A 22529-nucleotide genomic window follows, 5' to 3' on the forward strand; every position below is an offset into this window, starting at 1 on the left:
CACACACACACACACAGACACACACAGAAGAACAAATACTTCCATTTGAACGATCGCTGTTCTGGAGAATGTCCTGCCCCCCCCCCTCCTCCTCCTCCTCCTGCCCCTCACCCCCCTCAACCAGAGCAACAACTCTGTGCCTTTTCAACTGGCGTCTCCGTCTCTGTTCCCCCCCTGTTGCCCTTCTCTCCCCCCTCCCCCTCTCCTCCCCCGTTGCCTTCCACCACGTCTCTCCATTCATCTCTTAATGATACAGTAATTGAATCAGTTTGTCCCATGGACACCGACTCTCACACACACACACACACACACACACACATCTACACACTTTCCAGACCCCGGCAGGAGTAATGGAGGAGGCGCGCGGTGATGGATTGTATGTGTACACACACACAGACACACACATTCCTATTGGAACAGGATGAGTGCGTACAGCTGGGTTTTATACTCGTTGGTGAAAGGTAAAGTCTCTGGTTCTTATTTAAAAAAGTAAATATTTGATTAATCCAAACTTTTATAGAAATAAATGCCTTAAAAAAATATTCTAACACAAGTTAGAACTCTATTATTCAGGATTTTCTTTAAAGATTACAACAGAACAACAGAAAAAAGACCTTAGAAAAAACAAATGTGAACATTAAAATTACAATTAATAAATGTAAAAGAAAACCATTGCATAACAGAATGTTCTTAAGTAATTCAGTAATAATAATAAGTAATAAATAAAAGTAAATCAACAAGAAAAAGTATAAAGTAAAGCAGCTATGGAAGAAAAACTCATATTTAACACAAAAAGATTTTTAAAGGAACAGCGTGCAGCATGTTTAAGTGGCAGCAATGAATTAAAAATAAATTTATACGTTTAATATACAGTATATGTTTCTTTAGTGCAACCTGTCAATTATTGTATAGCCCCGCCCTTCAGCATCACTTGCTTTATGGTCTGTTTGACTCAAGACAAACATCAACAAACATCATGCTGTATTGAAGAAACTAGAGACTGAGACCATAAACTCATGTTCACAATGTTCACTGAGGGAATAAATCAAGAGAGAAGTAGTCATTTCCTCATAGACGTCTATGGGAGCAGAGGAGTCGCCCCCTGCTGGTCACTACACAGAAGTAGAGTCATTTCCTCATAGACGTCTATGGGAGCAGAGGAGTCGCCCCCTGCTGGTCACTACACAGAAGTAGAGTCATTTCCTCATAGACGTCTATGGGAGCAGAGGAGTCGCCCCCTGCTGGTCACTACACAGAAGTAGAGTCATTTCCTCATAGAGGTCTATGGGAGCAGAGGAGTCGCCCCCTGCTGGTCACTACACAGAAGTAGAGTCATTTCCTCATAGACGTCTATGGGACCAGAGGAGTCGCCCCCTGCTGGTCACTACACAGAAGTAGAGTCATTTCCTCATAGACGTCTATGGGAGCAGAGGAGTCGCCCCCTGCTGGTCACTACACAGAAGTAGAGTCATTTCCTCATAGAGGTCTATGGGAGCAGAGGAGTCGCCCCCTGCTGGTCACTACACAGAAGTAGAGTCATTTCCTCATAGACGTCTATGGGAGCAGAGGAGTCGACCCCTGCTGGTCACTACACAGAAGTAGAGTCATTTCCTCATAGACGTCTATGGGAGCAGAGGAGTCGCCCCCTGCTGGTCACTACACAGAAGTAGAGTCATTTCCTCATAGACGTCTATGGGAGCAGAGGAGTCGCCCCCTGCTGGTCACTACACAGAAGTAGTCATTTCCTCATAGACGTCTATGGGAGCAGAGGAGTCGCCCCCTGCTGGTCACTACACAGAAGTAGTCATTTCCTCATAGACGTCTATGGGAGCAGAGCAGCCAGTTTATAATATAGCCGAATTTGTACACACATATCTTTTTAAGAGGAATGTATATTTAAAGATAACATTTACAAACACCTGTTGTCCCTTAAGTCAATTTTTAGGCATTCAACAATGTCTCTCCATCAGAGAGAGAGAGGGGAGAGGGAGAGAGAGAGAGAGAGGGAGAGGGAGGGAGAGAGCTCCACCTCCCTCTCCGCATCAGAAGCCGCTGACATCGGGATGGGTCGCGCGGAGGAGAAGAAGCACCGCGAGCCGCTCCGTCTCCGTGCAGGTGGCGCGCGGAGGACGAGCTGATCCCACGGAGTAGAAAAAGAGGAGGAGGAGGAGGAAGAGGAGTAGATCCCGCGAGACAAGAGGAGACGGACGCAGAGAACCAGAGAGACAGAACCCGGCCGCACGTGAGGCGCGCGAGCCCCCCGCAGAGAGGGGACTAATCGATAATCGGAGGAGTGTTTTTTCTGGTACGCAGACGGAGGGAGAGCTTCTCCTCTCAGAAGGTAAGACGAGTCCCCTCGTGTCCGCGCACGCGACCAAAGCCGCAGAGCGCGCTCACTAACACCTGTAAGCCTCCTTAATTGATTGATTAACTACTGCGGTGAGCGCGGGAAACGGGTCCGTTAGCCCCGCTAGCCCCGTTAGCCGAAGGCTTGGGGGTAGGGGGGGGGGGGGGGTGAAGACACTTTGTTGCGTTCTGTGTCTCTGAGTCAAATCCGTCTCGAGGGGTTTGGGGCTCATTTCTCAGCTGTTAGTCCACATTTAATCAATCAATCAATGTGATCCATTAGATGACTGGAGCACGCCTTCCCAAAGCAGCTGTTTACCCAGAATCCCCTGTGATCGATCAGAGTGTTGACTAATGCTGGGGAGAGAAGGGGTGCAGAGAGAGAGGGAGAGGGGGGGGGAGAGCCCGCGTGCGTGTGAGGGATAGAGCGCGAGGCGGGCTGCGGAGTTCGTGCTGGTCTCCGTAGGCTCTGTTCGTTTGCGCGTCCACGCGTTTTGCGTGCGCATGAGATGGAAGTGCAGGGGTTCTTTTTTTGAGCGCGTGTGTGAGAGAAGAGCGGCCCCCTGTGTTTACATACAGACTCGTGCGCACGCACGCACGCGCACAAGAGAAGCAGAAACAAAAGCAAGAGGGAGAGACGGATGGAGCCGCAGAATGTGTTTAGCGTGCACGCACGGCGGCGCGTTCCCGGTGGCCCAGAGGGTGCACGTTAAACACCTCCGTCGGCCCTGCTGTTAGATGCCAGGCAAGCCATGAAGTTTCTGCTGCTGCAACACGCGCACCCACTCACGCGCGCGCACGCGCACAGCTCCAGCACAGAGGGCGATCACCGCGCGGAGCGTCCGGCGGCGCGAGAAGAGTTTCTTTGATTTGACTCATTCTGACTAAATATCTGCAGTTGTCAGCAGTTCATCGAGCATTAAATAAAGCAAAAGCACAATAAAACAAGTGATTTGACTAAAAACAGCTGCAGGACCGAGATGCACCTTCTGAGAATATATATAAATAAATATATAAATAAAGATAAATAGAGCTTCTCTGAGCAAACAGCTGATTAAGAAATGCTTAGAATGGAAATAATAACCAACAAAACACAACTTCCTTTTGATCATTAAACACACTGGGAGTCATATACTGTGAGCACTAAACATTTCCCAGGTGATCCCATGCCTGGGTGGATTGCGTAACCCCCCCCCCCCCCCCTCAGTGAACCCCCCCCCCTCCTCGGATGCTGCTCATAACACGCAGATATTTGTTTCCAGATCGGAGGCCTGCTGGTGCACACGCAGTAAAGACTTCCTCCCACCAGGTCCTGAAGCTTCAGAGTGCTCCATGTGGCCCATGAGGGGGGGGGGGGGGGGGTTGTGTACTGAGGGAAGTACAGTCATCTTCTCGTAGACTTCTATGGGACCAGAGCTGCAGGCTTGGTGTGGCTTCCTCTTGCTCTTCACACGAGGTCCAAACGCAACAGATGAACAATACGTTTCTCTACTTTTAATACGACTGTTGGTGGATGTGTTTGCATGTGAGGTCTGACCTGTGTGGGTCTCTCTCTCTCTCCTCTCTCTCACGTTGATGTTCTCACATCCGTCTTACTCCATCATGTCTGCGTCTCCCCCCCCCCCCCCGCCTCGTTCTCCTCTCGTCGCTCCCCTCATCGTCGAGTGTCTCGTCTTCTTCTCTTCCGTCTCTCTCTGGATTCTATTTCTGTTCCTGTTCCATTGCTCTGCTCCTGTAGGAGTGATGCTTCCTCTCCATCATGGCCTACCAGCTCCTTTCCTCCCCTCCTTCTTTCCTTGCTCTTCTTTTTGTGCCCTCATGTCTCCTCCAGCCCTTTCCTTCACCTCCTTGTATCCTCCCTTCACCTCATCTGCAACAATAACAGCTGGAACGACCCTCAGTGATGGCAACCTATAGATTATTACACACACACCCTACTTTATATTCATATATGCGAGCGCACATGCAAACAGACATTTGAACTCACAAGGCTGAGTAACACGTGTGTGAGGCGAGAATTGACACACACACACACACACACACACACACACGGTGATGTGTACTGTACACTCCATTATAGACATCTTGTGTTAAAGAGTAGTTTGGAAGGTGCAGGAAGTGCTAGCGCTATTAATCAGAGTTATGTAACACACACACACACACACACACACAATGCTAGCGGGCCAGAGAAACATTTACCAAAGGTGTCTCTGGATGCTTCTCCTCCTCCTGTGAGGCTTCATGATATTCTGTGGCCTTATTGTGAAGGGGGGGGGGGGGGGTCAAGCACTTCCTGTGCGGTAAATGAATGAGCCAAATGGTGATTTGGGACAAACGTGTGTTTCCCTGTTTGTGCGATCGGTTCCAACAAACACAAAGCGTTGTGAGGGTTCTATATGGAGCGTACGACGCAGCCATCCCTCTCATCGCCGCGGCAACGCCAAATCCAAACCGCCACCCGACACCTCGGCCACGTTGCTCCTCTCCCGCTCGCACGCGTGGACGACATACACACACACACACACACACACACACTCAATGACATCATGAAGGTGTGTGACATCTAAATGTCTGGAGATTGCTGTCTAGACATCTGATATGAAACCTTTGACCTCCAAGGCTTAGTCATAGACGTGTGTGTGTGTCTGCGTGTCAAAGACACAGATGGAGACAAAAAATGAGAACTATGACTGATGGATAGACAGAAAAGCAGTGTGAGTTTCTATCCAAGAGGACTCCAGCAGACACGCTGGAGTCCTCTTGGATAGAAGCTCACACTGCTTTGGGGTCCAGACCATTTGAAGGTAATGATGTCACTGGTTTTGTAGCTTCGAGTCCTATTTTTTCAGCGTAGATGACACAAGAAGTTGAGCAAACTAAAGTAATAAAACAAATCAACGAGCTGACATTCATCTCAGCAGGTCACACAGCGCAATGCCCCCCCCCCCCCCCCCCCCCCGCCACACACTCCTCTCACAGCAATGCAAAGACCATCCGACATCTGGACAATAAAGCAATTTATTTTCCACTTTAACATTCAGGAGAAGCAGCCATCAGAAAAACACAGCAATTACTTTTAGAGACAACAAGCTGGATGATATTTCTATGTGTGAAGGAAGGCAGCAGTGTGTGTGTGTGTGTGTGTGTGTGTGTGTGTGCGCACAATAGAACAATAATCTTCCTCTCTGACCACGACGTGCCGTCATTACAGCAGGACTGTGTTCATGAATATTTCACTGGAGCTTTTGCATTCCATAGATCTGGGAGCCGTTTTTATTGACTTCGCTTTGGGTTTTAATTTCTACTGTGATTTTTACCTCAAGCTTTTTGGAGCAAACATAATTAGTAATAATGCGTTATGAAATTAATTGTGTTGTGTGTGTTCTTTTCTTGCTGTTGCTCCTTGATGAAGTGTTTATTCTGTTCATACAGCAGAAACGGGTCTGAACACACCCTGGGGTCAAAGGTCAGAGGCACTCCTTTGAGTGATTGGATTTGTTTCAGCACCAAGGACAGCAACATCGAAGACATATTTTTATCTATTCATGGCTGTATGGCAGCGATGTGTCAATCAAAGATTGGCCCGCCCTGAAGCTTTGGGTCTGTTCAACATCATAAAATACTACACAGCTGGCTAATGCTGCACACTGATAGGCCGCTCTCTGACCAAGGGGCGGGACTTGGAGAAGGGTCCATTCCATCTGTCTGTTTGAAAGGGGAATTGTTCCGGAGGGACTGTGAGAGCGGAGAGGATCCAGCATGATTAGATCCTCTTGATGCAGGTCGATAGTTTGAACATGCTGGTCCGATGGGGCAGATCCAGCGTGTTTTGTTTTCTGTATTTCTTGGAACTAGACTCTGCCGAAATTGCTCTCGGTTCTTTATTGATTAGTTTCGATTCTGTTTGACTGCTCCGTACTGTTTTTTAAGAACTTATTAACGCTGCTCCCACAACAACGCGGTTATCCTTCAGCGATCAATAGTTTTCTCTAATTGAATGTACAGAGAAATGATGCTGAGGTTCTGTGAGAAAAGACACCAGGTTTCACAGCGCGGCGTCGAGGTAAACACCAGATGTGTGGACAGGGTCACGAGTACATCGCACAAGTCAAAGCACTGAAAGCAGCAACAAGGGATTACCGTCAATAAAGGACCAGTGATGTTTTGAGGCCTTGAGTTTTAGGGATTTAGCAGTCGCCATCTTCTTTTTGTTTTTTGCAACCAGTAAACAGAAGTGACCCTATTTGGATTGAAAGGGAGGGACTTGGAGAAGCCCTATACATCTGTACTAGAGACCTTTCAATCACAGTGTCCCCTGCTTTATGGTCTGTTTGACTCTAAATGGACCATCATCCACTAAATGAACATCATGCTGCATTGAATAAGACTTGAAACTAGAGACTGAGACCATAAACTCATGTTTACAATGTTTACTGAGGGAATAAATCAAGAGAGAAGTAGAGTCATTTCCTCATAGACGTCTATGGGAGCAGAGGAGTCGCCCCCTGCTGGTCACTACACAGAAGTAGAGTCATTTCCTCATAGACGTCTATGGAAGCAGAGGAGTCGCCCCCTGCTGGTCACTACACAGAAGTAGAGTCATTTCCTCATAGACGTCTATGGGAGCAGAGGAGTCGCCCCCTGCTGGTCACTACACAGAAGTAGAGTCATTTCCTCATAGACGTCTATGGGAGCAGAGGAGTCGCCCCCTGCTGGTCACTACACAGAAGTAGAGTCATTTCCTCATAGACGTCTATGGGAGCAGAGGAGTCGCCCCCTGCTGGTCACTACACAGAAGTAGTCATTTCCTCATAGACGTCTATGGGAGCAGAGGAGTCGCCCCCTGCTGGTCACTACACAGAAGTAGAGTCATTTCCTCATAGACGTCTATGGGAGCAGAGGAGTCGCCCCCTGCTGGTCACTACACAGAAGTAGAGTCATTTCCTCATAGACGTCTATGGGAGCAGAGGAGTCGCCCCCTGCTGGTCACTGCACAGAAGTAGAGTCATTTCCTCATAGACGTCTATGGGAGCAGAGGAGTCGCCCCCTGCTGGTCACTACACAGAAGTAGAGTCATTTCCTCATAGACGTCTATGGGAGCAGAGGAGTCGCCCCCTGCTGGTCACTACACAGAAGTAGAGTCATTTCCTCATAGACGTCTATGGGAGCAGAGGAGTCGCCCCTGCTGCTGTGCTGATGACGTCCCATTGATTGACATGGTGTTCAACCCTCTACAGACAGCCGCTCTAACCCTAACCCTGTAGAATTATTCACAGCTGTGTTTCTCCTTCATTCCTCCAACATCTATCTCAGAGGGACATTTATCTGAAGCTTGAACGGTTAAAATACATCAGATGGCTGCCAAAAATCCTTTTAATTTTAGTTTACCTCTTTTAGATGAATCAAAGAATAACGCCAATGGCCTCAGAAAACATTTTCAGTAATGAATCCAATGCGTATTTTCTTTCTACCAGTCGACCATTTAAAGTGAATCGTTTAAAAGTTGCTGAGGCTTTAATGAGTCATCACGGCGGCTCTCCAAAAAGCCCTTCATGCTCACTTCCTCCGACTTCCAGTAGAGTTTATCATCTTAACACTCCCTCCCATCGCTTACAAGGGAAGGAAGGGGGGGGGTCCATGGGTTCCTGTGTGGAAAGGCTCTCTGAAGGTTGGGGTCACACGCTCACGGTGGCGTCTAAGCGGCACTTCAGTGACTGCCGGTATCGCGTGAAGAGCATTGAAGGTCACGAGGGTATCTGCTCTCGTGGAGATGGTCCTCCATGACGCGGTGAGCTTTGGTTCCCCTTCGAGCGCCCTGCTGCTTCGGGACGGATCGCAGCGCCGTGGTGGTGAAACGTTTGGATCGACCGGCGGCTGTGATGTAAAAGCACCAGATCTGATTTGATTATTTTGTTTGTTCGGACGTCGCTGAGAGGGTGATCCTCTACGCGTCCTTCACCCAAGATGACACCAGTGTGACGGAAAACCCATTTTTATTCAAATGAATATAAGCAAGAAAAACCCCGTTTTGAGTCTGTTCTTTCATGGACTCGTAGCTCTTCACATATTTACACTTGTTACAGGTTAAATGTGTGTCCACACTAAGCCCTTCTGATTAAAGAATTCAATATTTGGTTTGATAAAAAAATCTTTCCATAGGAATCGAATTCTGCAAAAACTATAATTCATTATTACGAATTCAACAGTGGTTTAAAAAATGAAATTGGTTCAACTGACTCGAGTCATCCTTATCTATTCCTCTATTGATCATTTATATATATATATATTGATTAAAGGAGGGGAGGGGGATTCATACCGTGGATCATCTTCATCAGCACGACTGAAAAATAACATTTGGGGACAATACAATTATTACAAATAATTCTGTCTTTCTTTGGCAGAAGAAAACATTGATTGTCTGAAGCAGATGTCTTCAGAGGGAATTATGAGCTATTAAACAAGTAGTTTTAAGCCGCTTATGATTAATTAAAAGTATTAGTACTGCTTGTGTGTTTTTATGCAAATGAGGACCTTTCGTCTGAAGGGTTTCTCTCAATCATCAGAGAACGAGTTCTATCGATAGGATCAATACCACAACCTCCTCACGCAGACACACACTTCTGTTTCCTTATCTCTTGTAGTGCTCAATCCCCATAGTGTGTGTGTGTGTGTGTGTGTGTGTGTGTGTGTGTGATGGACAGCCCTCTGAGGCCGCCATGGAAACACATTAGCTCTGATTAGATCACAGGACCAGAGAGTATTCCTCATTCTTACTGCGTGTTCCAGTATTCATGCTTTTCTGCATTTATACACACACACACACACACACACACACACACACACACACGTGTCTTTAATGCTCGACACGTGAGAGACGGAGACCGTCCCCAGACGAGCGGCGTTCTTATCGTCAGGACAACCGCGCTGGTAACCATGACAGCCGCGGTCGCCGGGGAGCCGATGCGCCTTCGGGACGTGAAGGTGCCGTCACACCTCCCAGCGAGCCATGTGACCACGAATCGGAGCGCGCCGCTGTGGTGCATTCAGGTCCACGTGTCCCGACGTGTAAAATGTCCACCGTCTTTGAGAAGACAATAAAATTAGCAAAATACCTCAGAGGAGGAAATGAACGTGGATTTATTCCTGTTTCCACGGTTTCCTGTATGGACGGAGGTTTATTCTGAAAAGTTACTCTGATCTGGTTCCGTTGGTGCGGCCCCTTCACATTGAGGCGTGTTTTCAGGTCTCGTCGTGAACTTGTGGTTGAATAGACACTGATCCGTTGATGGGAGACGCGTGATGTGATTAATACTCACGAGGTGGATCTCAGATGAGAGACATGGAAATGATCAATGTCTCAAATCACTTCCTCTTTCTGGCCGCTTTATTTCCTCTTCCTCCTCCTCTTTGCTCTCTTTTCTTACACATCCTTCTTCTTCATCTTTGTTTCTCCATCTCGTTCTTCTTCTCCGTCACTCCTCCCCTCCTTACACTCGTTCTTCTTTTGGTTTTACTTCTTCTGCTTCCTGGACCATCATTTCTTAGCTCATTAATTCACATTTTCATCCTTCAAATCTCCAGTGAAAATGTTGGTGTGTTACTGTTAGTTAAAGCTGTGTTAGTGTGTGTGTGTGCGTTGGGATTTTGGTGCAGATGCCACAATAAAACCTGTAATTGTTGTGTGTGTGTGTGTGTGTCTCAGGGAAGTACTCCACTGCATCAGATCAAAGGGAGCCGTACTGACATCTGCTTGCTGTCATCCTGGCTAATTACCCCCCCCCCCACACACACACACAGAAACGCACACACACACACGTAGGCAAAGTGACCATCAAAGCAGACCTTGGGCTAATGTGTGTGTGTGTGTCTTCGAGGTAATCATAGCAACGCTGGGTAAACAAGCTGACACATTAAACCTCGTCGCAGTGACAGGTCACATGATCTCTCCTCACATCAACACTGATAAAACAACCCGATCGGACTTCAGCACCGCGGACAGCGCCGGCTCTTTTCATCCTTTAAAGTTTAAACGACCCGATCCGATGTTTTAATGTGTTTACTTTAACTGGCTCTGTGAGGACTTTTCTCCTCTTTTCTTTCTGCCTTTGGAGGTAAACTATGACAGATGTTTGTCATCTCAGGGGGGCTGGGAAGGGGGGGGGGGGGCGTGATGGTCTGCAGACGGGAGAGTCGAAGCAGCATGAACACATGATTAATGGTGTTTTCATTCAGTCCGTGGAATGTCACTGACCTGTTATTGGTCAGGTCTGTTGCTTGGGCTTTGTGACATTTCTTTTACTATTTTTAGACTAAACGTGAATCAATTTATTACTGATTGAACGCAAACATTCTTAAAAGAAATTGGAACAATACTTTAAAATGTAAAAAAATTATTAAATAAAAAAAAAATGAAAACAAGTAAAACAATATAATACGAACATTTTCGGGAAAAAAAGTCAAAACATATTTTTAAAGAAAAGTTCAAATATTTGAACATGAAAAAGTTTAGGAAAAAGGAAGTCAAAATAATGCTGAAAAAAAGTTAAATATGTTGAAATTTAAAAAAAAGTTAAATATGAAAGTCTAAAAATGGACGGGAAAGTTAATATTTAATATTGAATTATTCATGGTTCTTTTTATTTTGAAATATTAAATCAAAATATTTAGAAAAGAAGTCCACCTTCATCCGTGAGTCGGTGTTTGCATGTGTGTGATTTAAGGACACGACACTGAGGTACCTGGTGAATACTTCTGACTCCTCCTGTTACCGCTGCTGCTGTCTCACTCATCCACTCTGACTAGTGTTTCCATGGCGATCACGCTGCGCCTCGCTGCGTCATGAGTAGGCACCACGAGGTGTGTGTCTGTGTGTGTGTGTGTGTGTGTCTCTCTCGCTCACACTTAGACGTGCTAAGAATCCAAAGGTGATGCTGCACTCCCAAGTGTCCTCACTTCTTTTAACACACACACACACACACACACAGACTAATCACCGTGCTGCCTCACGTAGATGTGATAATAGCTAATTCATCATTGTGTAGGAATATTCCCTGCGTGTGTGTGTGTGTGTGTGTGTGTGTGTGTGTGTGTGTGTGTGTGTGTGTGTGTCTCCTTCCTTTAATGTCAAGTCCAGCGATGCAGATCAAAGCACACTTACACTCACTGATTAGACAAAGACGCACACTCACCCACCAACACTCTCAAACCTCACATTTGGATGCAAAATCACACATACAGACACACACAATACAGCCTGAAACACAAATACCTGCCCAATTAAGAAGACTGATGTAGCGCAACAAATTCAATTATATCTCATTGTATAATTACGTGTGGCTAAATTAAAGGAAGGAAGGAAGGAAGGAAGGAAGGAAGGAAGGACTGACGGAGGAAAAGGTCTTAACTTCATGATGTGATTATGTGTGTTTTTTTTGTAGTTTCCTTAAAAGTTCTTTAACATCCTTTCCAGCCACATTCCATGAGTGTATTTCCCATCGATATGTTTGTGGTTTTTAACTGATTAGAGAAGAAGGAAAAGAGTGGAGATGGAGCGAGAGGAGATGGAGGGAGAGGAGAGGAGATGGAGGGAGAGGAGAGAAGAAGGAGAAGAGTGGAGATGGAGGGAGAGGAGTGGAGGGAGAGGAGAGCAGATGGAGGGAGAGGAGAAGAGAAGGAGTGGAGATGGAGGGAGAGGAGAGGAGAAGGAGTGGAGATGGAGGGAGAGGAGAGGAGAAGAGTGGAGATGGAGGGAGAGGAGAGGAGGGAGAGGAGAGCAGATGGAGGGAGAGGAGAAGAGAAGGAGTGGAGATGGAGGGAGAGGAGAGGAGAAGGAGTGGAGATGGAGGGAGAGGAGAGGAGAAGAGTGGAGATGGAGGGAGAGGAGTGGAGGGAGAGGAGAGCAGATGGAGGGAGAGGAGAAGAGAAGGAGTGGAGATGGAGGGAGAGGAGAGGAGAAGGAGTGGAGATGGAGGGAGAGGAGAGGAGAAGGAGTGGAGATGGAGGGAGAGGAGAGGAGAAGGAGTGGAGATGGAGGGAGAGGAGAGGAGTGTTTACCAAACCCCGCCCCGGCTGAAGGAGCTCAACAGAAGAATAGGAGGCAGAAAGGAGGATAAATCATCAACGGGTATCGAGTGAGGGACGAAGGGTTGATGGAGGCGATGAAGGATGGAGGCGAACGAGAAGACGAGGTGGAACAGAAGGTCTGCTGCAGTTTGCCAGAGAAAAGGATGGGGGGGGGGGGGGAGAAGCTGACGGGGAGAGAGGTGCTTCTGGGACGTAAAAATGAGGAGATTTAAAGAAATAATAAATAAACCCAAAGGGGAACCGAGGGAGAGGAGGGATTAGAGGGGGGGTGCCCCCCCCCCCCCCCCCAGGATGGATGGCAGCACGGGGGTTTGAGATATTTTCAGCCAGCGGTCTGCTCTCCCCGAGGTTGTTTCTATCTTTAGAGCAACAACAAAGGTTCCACTCAGCAGGACCTTCTCTTCTTCTCTGCCGCGGCCGGGGATCAGTCGGTGGAGAGGACATGTGTCCTCCTCCATGTGCTGCGCGGCGGCCATGTTGTCCCCGCTCTGCGCTCCTGGTCCCAGAAGCTGCACCAACACAAAGTCACACAGCGTTTCTCCTGTGAAATGATGATGAAGACGAAGAGGACGTACGGTGATGGCATGTGACGGCAGATGATGGAAGGTGATGAAGATGATGGAAGGTTATGGAAGGTGTTGGATTGGAGGATACGTATCTCCAACGTGCTGTATTCCTGTTGCCGGTGTTCAGAGGATCAATTGGACACATTTAGTGGTGTTTTTGTCCAAATAGTTGCAGATGTTCAGCCGGTTGTGACTGAGAAATGCAGATGTGAGATGTGGATGGAGGTACAGAGAAGCCCAAACGAAAGGAGGTGGAGCGAAGGAGAAGATTTGGGGGTCTAGGGATGGGGGGGGGGGGTGGAGGCTGATGCAGGGCAGGAGTGATGGAGCGAGACAGCTGGAGAAAAACCACCGCAGGGCAGAGAGTGATGGAGGGAGCTTAAAGAGGGAGAGATGGATGGCTGAAGTAACGGGGGGGGAGCTGTATTGATGATGATGATGATGATGATGGAATGTGAGGAGAGCAAACTGACCTTTTAATGCTTAAATGGCCACATGTTTGTTTTGCTGCCTCATGTCGGTGTTCATGGGTTCATCAGCGGATTCACAGCATCTGAGCTCTGATGTTAATTGAACGAGTAGTTTTCAGGTCGTTGTGGCTCGAGGAGGTTTGTGTTGCACGTAGACTGAAGGCCTGCTTCAATTATGCACAACAGCCAGGAGACGCATGTTTGCTCATGTATGCGTGTTGCAGGGGGACATTGAGGGATGGTTGTGAAGGACATTTCTGGGGATAATGGGGGGGGGGGGGGGGCAGGCTGCTCTCTGCCATCATTGTTTGTCTGCAGCGACGCTTCGGATCGAGTCCCAGCGAGGCGGCTTATGACGCAACGCCGGCGTTAAAAAGATCACCCGATGGGAGCGGCGCTCATCCACTCACATCCAGCGGTGCAGAGATGTGGATTCTGGATGTAAACAAACACCGATGATTAAACGATGGAGGGGGGGGGGGGGGGCAATGAGACGGAAAGAGGAGAATAATAAAGAGAAGGCGCTTGAAGATGTTCCTCCCGAGGATGGAAACAAGAGGCGGAAAATGAGGGTGAAGGAGGAGGGAGTTCTGAAGAGGGAAGATAAGGAGGTGGAGAGGGGGGGGGGCAAATAGCTGCACGCACAAACTGCAGGTGTGAGACGGGACGGGGGGGGGGGGTGTTCTGAAGAAGTTCCCCCTCACACCCGTGTCCTTGGGATTAATCTGCTGTGATGCAGGCGGATCCCAATCGGCAGGAAGCGTTTTCCTCCCACAAAGCCCCGAAAAATGAGCTGAGTCAGCAGCGCGTTTCCTGGGAGGAGAAACACTGACGCAGATCCATCAGAGGTCTATTTCCCATGTTTGCTGTCGGCATCTCGTTAAAAGCGTTTGAGACAAAGAAAATTACAATAAAGTAAATTAAACAAGTAAATGGTTTGTTAGCGTGACATTGATTTTATATGAACTCTTTCTACCTAGTTCTCTTTTTGTTTTAAATGTGGCCATTTCATTAATCTTCGAGAATATGTGGCGTCATCCTCTTAATTATGCAATTTTGGCATCAGTCTTGTCTTTGTCCTCCAATACTCAAGTATTTATAGAGCAGCACATTCAACCACACAATGTGCAGCACAATGATCTCATGAAAACATCAAAAGAATAAACTCTGCTTTCATGGGTGGAATAGTTTTCCCACTGTGTTCCAGTCTATTCTGTCCGGATACCCCCCCCCCCCCCCCCCCCCGCTGTTCCTCGAAGGTCACCCTGGATGTGAATGGGCTAAATTGAAATTGCCAACTGCAGCTCATTACAAGAAGGTCGTACGTGTACAAGGTGCTGAGGTCACGCCTCCTCTTCTTCTGCAGATGAGTCCGACTCGGCACCGCCGGAACAAATGCAAGTGTTTCAAGTTTTCACACGCTCATATTTTGGGGAACCTGCTCCACGTGGACGCGGATTCAGGACTCGTTTCTACCACCTTCTTCTTCCTCTTCTTCCTCTGCTTCCTCTGGAGGGGACTCGCCGCAGTGCGATTGTGGTCTTATTAGTGCTCTAACGGTTGCTGACTGCTTTGATTTTAAATACCAGCGGCACTCGAGTGTGAACCGGTGACTCAGCGCTCTCTTCAGCTTCATTAGAAGAGCAGCAGGATCTCCGTCATAGAGAAGGTCGGACCGAAGCCATCGGACTGTTGCTCTCCCGCGTGTGAACACGGTGACTTTATTAAATGCAACCTTGTGTGAGGGTGATGTCTCACACAAGGTCCAGGTGGACCTCACATTACGGTGATAAGTTGTCACGGCCAGGTGTAGTACATGAAAATATGGCCAAATGTCCCGTGTCCGACCTTTACTCCCACCTGCAGGGTGAGTCGACTCTAACCTTTACAAACGTGCGGCAAACGAGTTGAGTCGTGCGTGCTCTCCTGACATCACACCTCCACAGGTTTCCCAGAGCTCAAACACCTCCGCTTTCAAGGGGGGGGGGGGTTGGATTATGGATGTGTGCATGTGGTGTAATGTGTGTCCAAAGGTGAACGTGATCCCGCCCCGTTGAGATAACCATCCAACACCAGCTGACTGGTGGGGAACGCTGGGGTTTGTTGTGCATCTGGGGTTCACTTCCCTTGGTGCAGAGTGATTTTAAGCAGTCGATGTGGATTACATGAATCAATGAGACCGAAGACACTAAGACTGCGGGATGAGACTGATGCTGGTTGTTGTGTTTTGAGTATGATCCATCTGAGCTGATCCATCACTGCCTCTCGGTGTGTTTAAGGCCTTTCGCCTAAGTCTAGCTGTCGGGAAGCGTTTTGGTGAGCATACGTTCTCGTGGTTGACATTATCTCTACACGGAGGAAAGAGCTTCACTTTCTAGCTGACTTGAGCCTTCATTGGCTGCCGGGATCCGTACCAGCTGGAGTCTGTTTGTTCTGCACTCCGGGAACCATCCAGACGAACTGCGTAGTGCAGCTTCCAACGGGTTTGAGACCAAAACACTGAGACCAAAAGGTGAATGAATGAATGAATCACTGTCATTTGTAATAATTAGTCTACAAAATAAGGCAAATGTCCAGGAGCGATTTTCTAGTTCCGCCGTGGACTCAGTTTTACATTTGACCTCCAATGGTGTTGTAACCCCGGAGGGTCCTTAGTAACTCTTACATGTACTCGTCTTTGTTCCAGACCGGCGCGATGAATCCCATGACGCAGTTGTACTACAAGAAGGTGAGTCAAACACTCCATCACGTCCCCTTCGGGCACATCTAAACCCTAAAACCGAGTGATGGCCCTTTGATTTGATTAATCGGCCCTTTGAGTACGTGAGGAACAGAGGTCCCCACTCAGGTACAAAAGATGTGAAGTCCCCACAACGATAGATATGCGAGGAAGACAAACGCACTGTGTTTCCGCTGTTTTTGTTGAAGCATCTCACCTCCCTCGTGTCCCTGCAAGGACGACGCCACCTAAACACGTCCATCACAGCAGTAAAATACACAATATGATGAGGGCATTTTGCATTCTAAGCCCTTAAACAATCAGTTTGTGTTTAAATATTTAGTTTCCACCTTGGGGCTCCGGGACACCATCGCAGGCTTTTAACGCTTCTCTTTCTGATTGCGTTTGGAGATTTCCACACTTTTGATTCCCTTTCTGCTCGCCTCGTTATTGTGTTGCTCCTTGCGGGGCTTTTCAGGCGACGTACTCGCCGTACCGCGACCGCATCCCGCTGCAGATCGTGCGGGCGGAGGTGGAGCTGTCAGCGGAGGAGAGGGCCTACCTCACCGCTGTGGAGAAAGGTAAAAACGACCCGTCTCCCAAGCACCGCTGAGTCGGCACCGCGTGATGTCGGCAGTGTGACAGAGTGATCCCCTCTCCCTCCAGGTGACTATGCGGGCGTCAAACACGCCCTCCGCGAGGCCGAGGTCTACTACAACATGGACGTGAACTGCCTGGACCCGCTGGGCCGGAGCGCGCTCCTCATTGCCATCGAGAACGAGAACCTGGAGATCATGGAGCTGCTGCTGGACCACGGCATCCACACGGGCGACGCCCTCCTCTACGCCATCCGCAAGGAGGTGGTGGGCGCCGTGGAGCTGCTGCTGTCGCACCGCAGGCCCAGCGGCGAGAAACAGGTGAGGAAGGTGGCTGCAAAACGCACAACACAGCAACGCGAGAACCCACAAGCACATGGAGCTCTGCCAGAGAGAGAGAGACTTCTTCTCCTCCTGCATTAACACCGTCTGATGCTGCGAGGTTCTGCGTCGCCGTGACAACCAACCCTTGGCCGACAGCAGAGGATTGTGGGAAGTTTTTTTTGGGAGGGGAACAAATTGTTTTTTTTTGTTGTTGATGTTTTTGTTGCTTCGTCCCGTTTGTCCTTTCTGCGTTTATTGATCTCTCTGATGCATATTTAGTTTATTGTTCTCCTTTATTTCCTTTTTGTTGCAGCTACACATTTTCTGTATAATTAGGAAGAAAATCCGCTCATCTAAAATCGCTGTGATTTCGAATGTCGCCAATAGAAGAAACGCGACATATCTAATTAATAAATGGATATTGTCTCCACTCAACAGTTTTTCATGTTAATTAGTCATTATCATTTGTATCTTGTTACGCATCAGTTTAAGGAGGTCATTAGCATTTAGACCTTGTAAGATGTGGACATTTGAATATATAAATGTTTAAAGATGATACCATCTATTTTAAAATGAGTGTAGATGAGAGTCGACGTTCCTCGATTTAGAAACAGGAATCCTAGTTCATGTGAGCAGTTCAGAATTTAATTTTTTTAAGTAGAGTAAAATATTTTAGATGTTGTCTTTTCTGAATGAGGCGTTTATTGGGTTCAAGGACCCTCGAAAAGATGGAGATCCAACAAATTCCAGCACAGATAAACGTCGTTTTGTGTCCATCTGAGTGTGTGTGTGTGTGTGTGTGCATCTGAGTGTGTGTGTGTGTGTGTGCATCTGAGTGTGTGTGTGTGTGTGTCGTCTTCTGCGTCTGACTCCCTCTCTCCTTCTCCCTCAACCTCCCTCTTTAACTCCCCCCCCCCCCCCCCCCCCACCTCACAGTCCTCCACCCAATAACTTACACCGTTCTCTACGTCACACCAGAGCACTCTAGGAATGGAAGGGCTGAGGATGAAGGGAAGGAATGGAGGAAGGAAGGAAGGAAGGAGTAGCGTAGGCTCCTAAAGTCAGAAGGGAGGGAGAAGGATGGAGGGAGTAAAAGAAGAGAGAGAGAGGGAGAGGGGCGGCACTGATGTGAAGCTGAATGGAACTAAGAGAAGGGGGGAGGGAGGAGGTGAGAGAGAGAGAGATGTGAATGAGGAAACACTTTCAGTGTGTGTGTGTGTGTGTGTGTGTGTGTGTGTGTCTGTGTGTGTGTCTCTAATCCTGTGGATCCTCTCACACCCCAGGGAATCTAAAAAAAGGAAAAAGGGACAGAGAGGGAGGAGGAGGGAGACAAAAAACTAAGAGGAGCAGGTCAGACGAGGAGGAGAGGGAGGTGTAGAGGAAGGAGAGAAGGAACCGATTTGATCCTCCTCCTCATGTTCCTCCTCTTCATGTCCCCCCTTTATTCTTTATTCTTCTTTAAAGTCCCTCTATCAAACATTCATGGTCTGTTATTTGTTGTCTTTCGACATGAGACTAAATAAACCTTCGTAATGTCACCATCACATTTGTGTAAACATCGATATCAGAGAATCCTCTAGAAGGGCTGTCATTGGTTAACGGGCATCGTCTCCTCCTGCCGAACTGTCCCAGCATTCATTGCTCGCCGCCTCGTCATGGGTCGGTTGCCCGGCAACCAGCAGGCACTCCGGGATGTGGCGGCACGCGTTGTCCTTTTAGCACGTCGATGAGGGACGGCCACCAGGCCAGAACTATTCTTATCATGTGATGGGAGATGAATGGACTCAGATCCAGATGTTCCCTCAGGTTCTGAACCACATCTGTACATTTGTGACAACAGTAGTTTGTGTTTCCCCCTCAGGTGCCCTCGCTGATGATGGACAGTCAGTTCTCAGAGTTCACCCCGGACATAACTCCCATCATGCTCGCTGCTCACACCAACAACTACGAGATCATCAAGCTGCTCGTCCAGCGGAAGGTGGCTTTCCTCCTGAGGTGGATCAATGAGGCCACCTGCTGGGATCGTTGAGTCTGACCCCCCTGTTGTTGTTGTTGTGAGCAGGTCACCATTCCTCGACCACACCAGATCCGATGCGACTGTGTGGAGTGCGTGTCCAGCTCAGAGGTGAGTGACCACTTCCTGCCAGGAGAAGCCGCCTTGGACCCGCGCGTTCTGACTCTGTCGCTCCGCAGGTGGACAGTCTGCGGCACTCCAGGTCTCGACTCAACATCTACAAGGCCCTGGCCTCGCCCTCGCTCATCGCGCTCTCCAGTGAGGACCCCATACTCACGGCCTTCCGCCTGGGCTGGGAGCTCAAGGAGCTCAGCAAGGTGAGGACAGGAAGTGGAACCGGTCAGTCTCTTGTGTTGGGACGGGAGGCCTTCAGCAGGAACCCCTTGCTTCCTCTCAGGTGGAGAATGAGTTCCGGCAGGAGTACGAGGAGCTGTCCCAGCAGTGCAAACGCTTCGCCAAGGACCTTCTGGATCAGGCCAGGAGTTCCAGGGAGCTGGAGACCATCCTGAACCACCGAGACAACGACCAGAGCGAGGAGCTGGACCCCAGGCAGTGCCACGACCTGGCCAAGCTCAAGCTGGCCATCAAGTACCACCAGAAAGAGGTAGGGGCCCTCAGGAGCTCTGCAGGCCCCAGGGGACCTGCTTAGAAGGTGTGCCTGGAGGTATCGCTGCATGTAGGAGGTGCACCGATGTGAGATGATTCATGTGGATGTGGAATAACAGGAGAAACTCATTGGATGGTTTTACTCATTGGAATTCTTCGTTCTGAGTGAAAACGACTCCTGGAGGACTTTCTATATTCATAATTAAGCCTGTTAACAGTAAACAGCATTACGTTTGTTGGAGTGCTAACATGCTAACATGCTAACATGCTAACAGGGCATCACCACATTGAGCCACACGCACCACTTCTCACCACATACATAAACATACATGTTTACACATCTCCTCCCTATCTCCTCACGTCTCCCTCACCTCTACCTGTGTGTGTGTGTGTGTGTGATTTTTGTCTTGTGTGTGTCTCTGAAGAAGCTTATGTAAGTTCTCCACCTTCTGCACCCTCTCTCTCTCTTACTGTCCATCCTTTAACTCCGCTCCCGCCCTCCCTCACTCAGTCCTCACCCCTCCTCCATCCCATGCTCCCTTCTCTCCTCACCTCCTCTCTCCTCTGATTCTTTGTCCCGTTCAGTTTGTTTATACACTTGTTGTTCTCCTTTTGGTCTTTAAGCTCCCTCCCTAAACATTTACCAGGGTTAAAAAAGGTGTGTGTGTGTGTGTGTGTGTGTGTGTCAGTGCCTCCTCGTCAGCATTCTCCAATGACATCTCTGATATACTTGGTGTGTCACTGAGGGATCAATACAGCACTTCCTCTCTCCTCTTCTCCTCCCTCCTCCTCTATTCACATCTCCTCTTTTTGGTTTCCTCGTTATTTCCTCTGTCATTTTCCATTAGGCCTTCTTTATTTCCTCCCGTCTCCTTTATTTTGCTCTAAATCATTGAGTCCAACACACCTCCTTTCCACTCCCCTTGAATTCGGTCCTGCTTCCTCCCTTTTTATTTCCTCTCCTCTCTTTTCATATCCGGTTATTTCTGCTCCTCTTCCTAATTCTTCTCCTCTCGTCTCCTTCATTTCCTCTTCTCTTAGTTTTTTTTTCATCTGCTTTAATTTCTTTTCCTTTTCCTCTTTTTGGATTTCCTCATAACTTCTCTTCTTCATTCCCTTCCCTCTTCATCCCTCCTCTTCCATTGCCTCCCCCTTTCTCCTCCCCCCTATCTCGTCTTCTTCTCCTTTTATTTAAGCTTCTTCTTATTTCCTCTCCACCTTTCCTTTTTCCTCTCCTCTTCCCGTCGATGTGTTCGCGGCTATCGATCCACGTCCAACCTTTATTCTGACAAAGGTCCGAGAGAGAAGGAGAAAGGAGCACAGGGTGAAGGGAGAGGTTTAAAGGGTGGGGAGTTATATAACGCCAAGATACACACACACACACACACACACTGAGACACACACACACACACGTTACACATCACCACCTCTGCAATGCATGCTGGGTCCTTCCGATGGATAAGAGGAGGAGAGGAAAAGGTGTGAAGGGAGGGATGAGGAGGCGCAGGTGTTCATTCCAGGTGTGAGCGGGAGAAGTGGAGCCAGAAAGGAGGACCCCGTCGCCGTGGAAACGCTGATCTTCATTTAGTCAGTGACGGCCCATTCAGAGTCAAACCGTATGGTCACATGGGGGGGATGCTCTAGGGGGAGGGGCTTGGTGTGATTGACAGGTCGCTGGCTTTACCAGAGGCGTATTTGGGGCCTCTACTATCCCCACAGAAAACAGCATGGAAGGGTTATTATGGGATGGCGTTGATGTGGATTGGTTTTGCTCTGATTTAAATGTGGTTTTGTGGCAGAATTCCTCTTCCTTTTTCCCGGTGTGGAGGCCTGGCCACGCTGCATTATTCATCCTGTGCACACAGCGTTTAGCGCCTCAAACACCTTCAATAATGGAGGCCGTCTTTTGAATGGGGTTGCGTCTTCACGGATCAGTGGTGTTTATTAGCGCGGTGCGGAGATGAACACAGTCGTTGCAGGCGTAACGATCAGCTCGCTGGAGACCAGAGGTCAGAGGTGGCAGAGCAGTGGTGGAGGAATTAATGCCAGAAGAAAGAAAGCATGACCAGAAAAATACATCTGAGTTAGAGCTGTAATAGAAAGCAGATTAATCGAGATGAATGAATTTCATAATGAGTTAGTTAAAGTCATTTATCACTCATCACTGACTGAAGGAGTGTGGTAAGTTGCTAATTTCATTTTTAAAGAGCTGCCTTTCCAATGAATGGCATCTGGAGCTTTTGGCTTCAGGTATTGAGGAGACACCGGAGCAGATCCACGGAGTGAAGGAGAAGACGAGATGATTCCTCCTCACGCCGCTCGCGTGTTTCAGAGAGCGTTCGTCCGGCGGAGAAAGAGGGAACCGACCCAAATTATTCACTTTCCTCTCATGCTGCTGCAGAGGCACACGAGGGGGGAGGGGCGGGGGAGGGGCGGGGGAGACGCCGAGTCTCCATCTATTATACAGCGGCGCTTACATAACGAGGTGCAATCGGGCAAAACAATATTTCTGATGTCGCCGTGAGAGACTTTCAGCTGTGGGAAGGACGCCATCGATCCAGCTGTTAGCTTCAATGCCTCCGTTAGCATTAGCCGTTATTCAACCCAGCTTGGAAGCTAACGGCTAGCGTCCGCTAGCGCTCTTCCTGCAGATTTTGTTGTTCCTGTGAGATTGTCGAGGACTTTGTTAGACTCATGACAACAAGTGTCCTGGTTCACACAGTGACATATTTCACTTTCATCAAATCCACTTCATATTTTAGCTGCTGCTCAAAGGGGTTTTTGCATATTTTATTCCTTTTATTC

At 48.4% G+C, this 22529-nt stretch overlaps 1 protein-coding gene across 1 annotated transcript in view; it reads left to right on the forward strand.

The window, feature by feature from the left end:
• The first annotated feature begins 2011 nt into the window (after nucleotides 1-2011).
• trpc5a (transient receptor potential cation channel, subfamily C, member 5a) overlaps nucleotides 2012-22529 on the forward strand; it is a 37718-nt gene continuing 17200 nt past the window's right edge. Inside the window, exons 1-8 of the mRNA XM_037479850.2 lie at nucleotides 2012-2341; nucleotides 16152-16193; nucleotides 16663-16765; nucleotides 16851-17101; nucleotides 18966-19082; nucleotides 19167-19229; nucleotides 19298-19435; nucleotides 19516-19722. Coding sequence (XP_037335747.2) covers nucleotides 16161-16193; nucleotides 16663-16765; nucleotides 16851-17101; nucleotides 18966-19082; nucleotides 19167-19229; nucleotides 19298-19435; nucleotides 19516-19722 — 912 coding nt within the window. The 5' untranslated portion in view covers nucleotides 2012-2341; nucleotides 16152-16160. The remainder of the gene's footprint in view (nucleotides 2342-16151; nucleotides 16194-16662; nucleotides 16766-16850; nucleotides 17102-18965; nucleotides 19083-19166; nucleotides 19230-19297; nucleotides 19436-19515; nucleotides 19723-22529) is intronic.

Source organism: Pungitius pungitius, chromosome 1 (genome assembly GCF_949316345.1).
Source record: "Pungitius pungitius chromosome 1, fPunPun2.1, whole genome shotgun sequence".
Classification (NCBI taxonomy): Eukaryota; Metazoa; Chordata; class Actinopteri; order Perciformes; family Gasterosteidae; genus Pungitius; species Pungitius pungitius.